The 10,223-nt window shown below is 34.4% G+C and overlaps 1 protein-coding gene across 1 annotated transcript in view; it reads left to right on the top strand.

Annotated features, from left to right (window-relative positions):
- Positions 1-3,213: 3,213 nt before the first annotated feature.
- Positions 3,214-10,223, top strand: part of LOC107696197 (N-terminal EF-hand calcium-binding protein 1-like) — a 38,566-nt gene continuing 31,556 nt past the window's right edge. The window contains exons 1-3 of the mRNA XM_016496434.1: positions 3,214-3,532; positions 4,506-4,530; positions 6,046-6,154. Of these exons, the coding sequence (XP_016351920.1) occupies positions 3,446-3,532; positions 4,506-4,530; positions 6,046-6,154 (221 nt within the window). The 5' untranslated portion in view covers positions 3,214-3,445. The remainder of the gene's footprint in view (positions 3,533-4,505; positions 4,531-6,045; positions 6,155-10,223) is intronic.

Raw genomic sequence — 10,223 nt, 5'->3', positions numbered from 1 at the left:
TTTTTTTTAAACAATGAAAACACTATCATGGAGTTTTTCTTTTGCTATTTGGCAAATGGGAATGCAAAAAATATATATTTGTGGTAGTCTCCCATTCACTGCTATAGAAGTTTACCCAACTATGACGACTTCTGCTGCTGAGAAATGTGAAAAAGGTCCATTGTTCTGTACAGTGTTATTGTTCTTAGAGCCCGGGACAAATAAATAAATGCTTTGGTATACTTTGGAAATTGGGTTCCATGACGTTTGGTCTAAATTATTTGAGTCCAAATTGAACATGTAAGATAGATAGATAGATAGATAATATAGGCTAAATAGCACATTTACTAATGGGAATATTTCACTGATCAAATTTTTAAATCAATTTCATTAAATCATTTAGTAAAAACAATACTTTTTGGTGTTATTGAGTGACAACATAGACTGGATAATATTAGACACTCTTGAACAAAGTATTATGTACCTTTTTTGTTTTCTTGTGAATTTTTAATTCTTCCTAATACCTCCTTATGGAGATAAATGTAGCATTAGATCTTAGATATATTTACATTTATATTCTATAAATGTCTATAAATGTAAAATTAAATTTCAAGAATAAATCTCTCTGAGTTACATTGATAGAATATTCGGCCTTTAAAAGCCATGTGCGTTGATTCTCGTGCACAGCCAATGAAAAGACAGATTTGAGAATCATGACTTGACAACACAAAGCTGCTCTGATGTACAGTAGCATTTATTTTGTAGAATTAAAGCCAATCTAAAAACGTTAATGCTGCCTAGCAATCGCTGCTTTTCCTATAGCAAATACAACTTCCTTTAAAAGCCATGTGCGTTGATTCTCGTGCACAGCCAATGAAAAGACAGATTTGAGAATCATGACTTGACAACACAAAGCTGCTCTGATGTACAGTAGCATTTATTTTGTATATAATTAAAGCCAATCTAAAAACGTTAATGCTGCCTAGCAATCGCTGCTTTTCCTATAGCAAATACAAATCGAGTTTTTGTAAATCCACTGAAGCACTTTGACTGGTTGACAAATCTCTCTTCTCCCCTTACCGTTTTCTGTTTTTAAAGTCCTTGCATTGTTTTTCAAAGAGGCATTTAGCCTATGCAAATACAGTTTGTTCAATAGCAAGAGTAAAAAAAAAACGCTTCAGCAAACACAGGGATTTTATTTGAAATATAGTGAAATGTAGTAATAGCTAGTCAGAGATCTCCAGTGTTATCATCAGCGTTCATAATTTTGATATTTGACACCCTTCACATTTAGAATAGATCTTGTCCTTCTTCGAATGCTGCCACACAAGCCCTTAACTGTGTAGTAGTTTGTATATATGCCACAACCTCAGATGAATAACATATAATCATGAGAAGATAAGCGCTGGTTCTCTCAGGTGGTGGTGTCTATTTTGCACGCTTCACACTAGAATGAACAGATCAATAAAACTAGTGAGTGGAATGTTATGGAGGCATTGGACTTTACCCTGGTGTTCATGAAACCACTTTTGAATGATTTTATCAGTATTTATGGGAATATTGCTAATAATAATAATAATAATAATAATTCGTTACACTTATATAGCGCTTTTCTGGGTACTCAAAGCGCTTTACATGGAAGGGGGAATCTCCTCATCCACCACCAGTGTGCAGCATCCACCAGGATGATGCGACGGCAGCCATATTGCGCCAGGACGCCCACCACACACCAGCTTATTGGTGGAGAGGAGACAGAGTGATGAAGCCAATCAGTAGATATGGGGACGGTTAGGGGACCATGATGATGGACAGAGGCCAATGGGCACATTTTTATTTGATATTTGATATGATATTATCAGATTGGAATATGGGATTGACTTGAGAGGGTTTACGTCATTTATTTAGATACATATTACCACACTGAGCACTAATTAGACCTGCCTGCCATGTCATTACGGATCGTCTGTGATTATAGACATTGAGGGTTGTAGGCAACAGTTGGCTTTGTTGATAAGTAAACATGTATGAATGTAGAAACCTGACTCATCTGGCCACAGTACATTCATACGCATTCTGCTCAGGGGTAATGGTTTTGTTCTCTTTACAACAGATTACGAGTCTTTGTGCACTGGCCTTGGTCAAGGGGTTTCTGAATGGCAGCTTAGTCATAAACCACAGACAGTCTTTTAATGTGGCCGGGTCATTGAGTTGCTTAGTTAGTTTTTGTGGGTGTGTTTTTGTGTGATTTAGCAGCTGCCCTATTAATGAGCTTCAACTCGAGACTAGTAATTGCTACCAAACTAATGCAACTTAATGTTTCAGTTTTACTGTATTTTTTTTAATAAACAGTGATTAATCCGATTCATTTGAAAATTGAAATGGTGCCAGGTAAAAGTTTGGGACAAGTTTTGTTATATAGATGCTTCAAATGTAAATGTCTTTTTAACATGATGCTTCTGTTCTTGGCATGATTTACCACAAGATGTCGCTGCTGTTTCACCTTTAAATCACTGAATGATTTTTTTTGTGTATGTGCTTGAATTGCCTTCCGGAGTTGAATTACTGAAATAAATGAACTTTTCCACGACATTCTAATTTATTGAGATGCACCTGTAGGTTGAATTGTTCTTAGTTACTTTTATCATTTCGCAGTAATCGTATTTACTTTTTTTTTTAATAAATAAGAAGGTACAAAGAACATATCAAATGGTTAGAAGTTAATCACTTTTTTTTCTGAGAAAAAAAAATGCACTGTGTGAACATAATCCTTAAAGAATGTATTTGCTACGATCACTTAAAGGAATAGTTTACGGATAAAAAAATAATGTCATTATGTGCTTATCCTAATGTTGGAGGGGGAAATATAAGTGAGTAATAACGTTTATTATAGTTTTACATTTTTTTGCGGACATCTTTCTACACTATTCATTTTCATTTAATGGAAAAATACACTATAGGACATTTTTCAGAATTTCTTCTTTTGCAAAGGAAAAAAAGCAAGTTATATTTGGAACGAGACGAGGGTGATATGTGGTGACAAGATGACAAAAGTTTCATTTTTTGTGATGAACTATGCCTTTAAATTTGATTCTCCTGTAACACTATTTAATAACGCGTGCACACGATCAAAACGTAACTAAGCTACCGATTTTTGCACGTTTTCCATTATTCTTTCATTTGCATCAAAACAAACATCAAGAAACACATCACAAAACAGCAAAATTGTGTATCCCCGCTGAGACCGATAGGGAATAATGACTAGCGTGATAGCACAGCACAATGCGAATGTATCAGTATCAGGAGACCTGTGGCTCTTCACTGGATTACAGCAGCACGAGATTCCTTTCATGCGCATTACAGCTCGAGCTCTCTGCACGCGCACTGGTGTGGATGAATTAAGGGTTACTATACTATACCTAAAAGAAAAGTGTTGCAGTTAGATCATTATTTATCACAAGGAATCACTATGGATTGCTCTGAAGAGGTGCAGTCACTCTCAGATGAAACCAGCACTCCCATCGAGTTGAAGAAAGGAATGTCAATATTTTTGGATGTGAGTATATTAAAGCATTTTCATTTTTTTTTGATCTTGTCTGATTGTAAAAACGAATTATTTGTGCTGAACGATAAAGAGAAAATGGAGTCTTAAAATAACCTGTTGATGAATCCACAGTGCTGCGTAGGATTTTGTGTTGAGTGTCTGTCTACTTGAAGATTGAGAGAATATCACCGTATCTTTAATATAGATCAAGGTGCACGAATGTTAATAATAAATATTAAGCAAATTAACAAAAGTCGTGTACCTTGATGTATATTAAAGATACGGTGATATTATATATATAAGTGCAATTTAATTTAATTTAACTAAATTTAGTTGGTATAAACTGATCTCAGGTCTTGATCTTGAAGTGTTTTAGTGATGTGAGACTGGCATTCTTTATAGAAATTAATGTTAAGCTATCATCATTTAGGCTATTTGCAGTCATTATGCATAATGTTAATTAGCATATTATTAAGTAGTCATTGTGCATAGTTTATGCACATTAACATTTAGTTATTAAATAGGCTGCGGATGTTCTTTTCCAACAAAAACACACCCTTTAAGTGCAGTTTTTGCTAATTAAATTGCAGTATGCTGTCTAAAGACCTTCCCCTGAGACATGAGGTGTGTATTGTTAATTATCAATACAGGAATAAAGAAGCACAGTCCGTGACAGATTGGTGGCATAGTTTTTCACTCATCTAAGGAGGAAGCTATATTCAGCATAGTTTTGGCATGCCTTGCAGAGGATCATATTTAGAGTGTGAATATTCTTGCTGTGAATTGGGACTTTATTTAACAGACCACTACAGCACGCCTGGGTGTTCAAAGTCAACATAGCCATCATCATTTTTTCTTTCATCTCTGTTCTTTTTAGGCCTCGACCTAAATAATTTACAGTGCTAGAGTCCCTTTACACGATCAACGCAGCATGAATTTTCCATGGCCCCTAGTTATTAACTGATATTGTACTTTTTGCTTTCAGATATTGAGAAGAGCTGATAAAAATGGTAAGACATTGCCTGTGTGTCTTTTAACATGCACTTGATGTTCACCTGCATAATAAGTAGTTTTTTTTAGACTAGTACACATTACTCTAACTGTGCATCCATATGTCTGAATGGTTGTCCATTCCCAGTTTATGCTGTTACTCTGTTGTCATGGAAACACAACACTGTCCATACGTTTCCTAATGTTAGTCAATATTTTAGTAGAGCGATGCAAACAAATGTTACTGTGCTCCCCCTCTTATAGTTCAGTTTAAGCAACCATAGAATTTTAAAAATAGCATTGATTGGGTTTCTTATGTGAAGTCCAGTTCAGGTATTGTGAATTAAAACTCAGTTATTTTGCTTTAGCATGCAGTGCATTATAAAATAATGTTGCTTTAACTTAAAGCAACTAAAACTGAAATATATGTACACATATAATTTCAAAATATAATTGAAAATTTTACACTTATAGTACATACATATATAAAGTATGTAAACACAATATTTTGAAGCATTTATATTAAGTTCTGTCTCTGTAATACTGAATACTATCTTGTCAATCAATGCAATTTCAAAGCACAGTCAGGACAAGTCATCTTTATGTATATAGTGCTTTATATGATACAGATTGTTTCAAAGCAGCTTCACAGTAATAAACATGAAAATAAGATAAACAATGATGCAAATTTCTTTTTCTGCAAATTTTCAATTTAAGCTGTAAAGCAGCTCTCTAAAAAAGTTCAGCTCCAGTCAGTTCAGCGTTGGTTCAGTTCTGTTCAAGTTAATCAATTATGAAACAAATTCAGGTCTGCTTTAAGCTGATCTACAGAAGGCAATGTCGTCATTTAGCTCAAATCAGTCCAATGTTTTTTAAGTTCGGTTAAAAAAACAGTTTTTTTGCAAAATCAAAATTTGATTCAACTATAAACTATAAAGCAGCCCTACAAAAGATGATAGTGTCATTTAAACACCATCTAAGCAAGCAATATTATTTAACATCACTGAATCAACTTAAATACATTAATTTATACCAACAAAACTAATATTTAGGAGTTAAATTAGGTAGAAATATCTCTTTATTGTAATAATTGCAGGTTTTTCGGTGTATGTCAGGCACAAGGATTTCTGCAGACCTCTTTCCCTCTTCCTCATATTATGTTCATTCTGAGGCTATATTAGTATATTATTTGTATATTAGTAGGTATATAGCACACGGCATGTGCAGCAGTACAGTTATTCTATTTTGAGTATAGGCTGGCATGACTCACCTGTCACTGTTTGTTTGAAAACCTCTGGGCTTCTGCACCAACTAACACGAGCCCTCAGCCCTGTCGCAAACATTGGCTTGCGACGTCTGTGTGTTCATGTTTTCCCAAGCATCTGAGATCTGACGTGCATAAATTGGCATCATCTGAAAGATGATGAGCTTTGCTTTCTTTCTCATTTATAGATTCAGCACTGTCTTTATTAAACCTGAAATGAGTTGGATATTTTTTCAAGGCAACTTTTTAACTGTATTTTCCTCTCAAAAAGATGATGGGAAGCTGTCCTTTGACGAGTTCAAGGCTTACTTCTCAGATGGTGTTCTGGCAGGAGATGAATTAAAGGAGCTTTTCCATGCAATTGACACTCATAACACAAAGTAAGTATTGCTGCTTTTCATTTACATACACATACTAATGACAAGGCACCATTTTGGGTTCCTCAGATCGACACCCTGATTAAACCCTTTGGAGGTCCTCAAGGAAATACACAAAATACTGTTCTTTTTAGCAGCATCATATGACCCCTTTAAATAATGGCAGTTTTTGAACACAGAGCCCATAACAAAATGGAACTGTACTGCCGCATGTGTCCATGTTCAATACTCAGACACTAGACACAAGTACACTAGACACAATCACATAGCCAGAATCTCACTGTATTGACTCTCAGGATATACGTATGCTTGAAATCCAGCTCATTTAAGTCTGAGTCTAGGCAAAGATCTGGAGCCGGTTGCACCAGCTGTGTGAAAGTTACAACATAAAGACTAAGTTACAATTTACGCACACTAAATATTTTTTATATATACTCATTGGGTTGAATCAAAATCCTCAGTACTCGCTGTCATGGCTCTTCAGTTATTAGTTAGAGTAATGGACAATTTACCTGGGAGTTCACCCAATGCCTCTGAATCAAAGAATCAATTCTTTTTGGAATCGACTCCCAGCCCTACATATCGAATAACCACAAATACTAAGGAGATTAGAACCCTAAATGGTGCCTCAAGTATCTTTTTTATAATTTTTACAATATTCTTGCCATTTTTCTTGCTGTATGATTTTGTCACAAAACAGGCATGAATATACAGTAGCAACCATGGAAGAGAAATGCTTTTAACTCAGAGTATTGCCTTCGTCCAGTAGCCACTCTGTCCTGATGTGAGTAACATCCAGTGAGGACGAGGGTGCGCTGTCTGTCTCTCAAACACGACAGAGTCCTGTCAAACTGATGCTTATCATGCTTCTGGCTTGTTAGACAAAGCCACGTCAATGGTCCATGCGTGTTTGTGCGAGAGAGATAAAGAAGTTTGGTTTCTTCTGCTTCATTCTGAGATTTTTTAAATGAAATGTAAAGGTTTTAATTTGTGCAGAAATAATGCATGACATGCCAAAGGAAATATAGTAGTTTGCATTTGTATTTGCGGGAGGTGAAATATTAAACCTACATTTAAAGGGCTCACCCAAAATGAAAATTGTAAATATTGCCCAATATTTCATAATATGTCTGTGTAGTGATTAATGCAGTCTGTGTAGCATATGTTATAGGGAGTAGATCTTCATCTTGCCTTCACCTCCTCACAAAATGATTCTATGTCACTTAAGTCATCTTGGTTTCCATAGCAGCAGCTCTCCTGGCTGGTACATGCTCCCTTTATGGTAGGTGTTTGATGAGAGTGTGCTTCTGATTTTATTTTCCATTCATTGTGTGGCTGGGCCAGATTTGGTTTGATGTAGTATTTCAAAGAAAAAAAAAATAACTTTCCTGTGCCAACATAATGGTTGGCTCTCACCCTTAGCACAAGCATAATATTGTTTTGGGTCAAGCATCAATTATTCATTGTGATAGATAGTAGGGCTGTGCAATATATTGAAATTATCGAAATATCGCAAATGTACATATTGCAATATGCATATCGCTACGGCTTGCAATATTTGGGGCCATGAACAAAAGACAAAGAGAAAATCACTCACTGCTCTTACCTAAACTTTTGTAGCTTAAATAAGGATCAGTGCATATTGAATTCATAGAGTACATACAAATAACCATATATATATGACACAAGATAGTTATAGAAGTTCACAGAACTGACTCAGCAACAGCTGAGTAAAACTAATCCATCTGAGCATGTGGCACTTTAAGCATTATCGTATCGCATATCGCATTATTTAATGAGTTATCGCATATCGCATTTTTCTTCAATATCGCACAGCCCTAATAGATAGTAATGATTAAAGTGCGAACCTGATAGCTTTCTCAGGAAAATGTCAACAAAGTAACTATCCACTTGTTATACAATGCATTTTATCTGAAGTATGATCCCAAATCCCATGTTTGTTTGTTTTTTGAGAGCTATAAGTTATGTAAAATTAAGTATTATGCAAAATTAACCTGGTATGAAAACTCATAAAATGACAGTATCCTTACTGAGGTCATAATTTGGCATAGTTTGTAGAACTGGCAATCAATTGATTGTAATAATTATTTTTAATTATTTAACTATTTTGTGCAAATTTGTTAATGCATGATTTTCCACACATTACAAAAAAAAATAAAATAAAGAAGGAAAAGTGTCATTAAAATTGTGACGTCCAAACAGTAAAATAATTTGCGCTCTTTCTGCAGCAAGACAGGGAGACAAGTAAAAAAATTAAATAATAATAAAAATTTAATAATAATTGTATAGAATTTTACATAAATTTAAGTGTTGACTGCATTTGTCAGGCTTGTTCATTCATCAATTCATCAACCCTGTTACCAGTATAATTATTTGGGAAATCAACATTCATCTAACTATAAACCAACATTTGGTACCGAACTAGCTGGCTGATTATTGGCAGCTTCATTTAAGGTAAATTTACAACACTATTTTTTTTATTTTATTTTAAAATATCTTTGTCTTTGATTTTGATATTTGTTTATTATTATAATATTTTTTTAATAACAAAAACCCACCAATCAGGATTTTTTTTTTTTACTGTATAAAAGACACTTTTAAGTGTTTTAGGTCTTATTTTGTACTCTATTTGTGGAAAGTGGCAGCCGCATGAAATCTTAGGATGAGGGGTCCTGCATTTACTCTCAGTATCTCAGGCACTATCATATGTGTTTGATATGCCTGAGAAAAGAACTTAAAGCATGACTTCAAGCATACTGATGGATGACAGAGGTCTTTATCTAAATATATCTGTTCCACCATCACATATCAGTTTGTCAGTTTATGGATTATCGCAATTCATTGGTCACAGACAGAGAATCCTGGAAGGAGGATTCCTTGAAAACATTTTCTCAGCAGAATTCACAAATCTTTCCTTGAAAGTGACCCAACCATTAAAATCTAATCTTTAGGTGTGAGAAGAGCTCCGGGGTTTTTATGTCCACACTGAAAAAATTTCAACCCACTAAAATTGAAAAGGCAGAAACTTAATGATAGTGATTTCAACCCATTTTAATGTCAATTTCAATCCCTGTAGCCAATAATGCTTTAACCGATTGAACATTTTTAACCACTTCATAATATGAGAGCAAACAATTATAGATTATTTATTGTCCATTACACTGAGGTCTGTCTTTCTACAGTGTAATGTCTGGAGGAACATATGAGATATGAAGATTATTGACAGTGTACAGCAGGTGCTTCTTAAGGCCTTATTGATATGTTGTCTTTGTGTTTATTGAATGCTTTACCTCCCGCTACGAGGTCTAGCTCAGTCAGTTAACAGTTCAGCCAAAACGCAAAGCCCCCTGTGACTGTTTTATCCAGCAGGTCTAACCATGGTTATTTTTTGGTGTCCTTCCATCCTTTAGAGTCTAGACAACCAACAAATGCAGTCATTGCTTCCAGGCAACTGCCAAATGCTGAGAATCTTCCACCCACTGTGCTGTCACTCTGTGAAGTTAATGGAAATTGCTGTTAAATTTGGCATATTTCTCTCAATAAAAACTCTGTTTGATGATTAGTGCATAAGTAAAATAAAACACTAATTTTACCTTTCAGCCAATTTGCATTGAATTGAAAAAAAAAAAAGAATTTCCCATTCATTATTACCACTACATTTTGGATCATAGTGATTTTTTTAATACAAAAAGTGAAATATGGATAAAAATATATTTTAAAAATGATATTAAAATATTCTATACAATTTTTTATTTATATGTAATTTTTATTTATATATATATATATGTGTGTGTAATATATATATATAAATATATATATTAGTGGTTCAACGGATCACAAATCTCACGGTTCGGATCATATTATGGTTTTTGACCCACGGATCGGATTGTTTTTCGGATCAGCAAGAAAAGAAAAATATTTAAATTTATCTTGCTTTCCATTTATTACTTAATGCGAAGTATTTCTTTTGATACAACAGCAAATACTACTAGATTAACTAAGAAAGTTTAAACATGATTAAAGAGACAAGAGAACAGCCAGTAAAAATAAG

This window comes from Sinocyclocheilus anshuiensis, unplaced genomic scaffold, assembly GCF_001515605.1.
Source record: "Sinocyclocheilus anshuiensis isolate Anshui unplaced genomic scaffold, SAMN03320099.WGS_v1.1 scaffold734, whole genome shotgun sequence".
NCBI classification, from domain to species: Eukaryota; Metazoa; Chordata; class Actinopteri; order Cypriniformes; family Cyprinidae; genus Sinocyclocheilus; species Sinocyclocheilus anshuiensis.
This window is presented reverse-complemented; position numbering and strand designations above follow the sequence as displayed.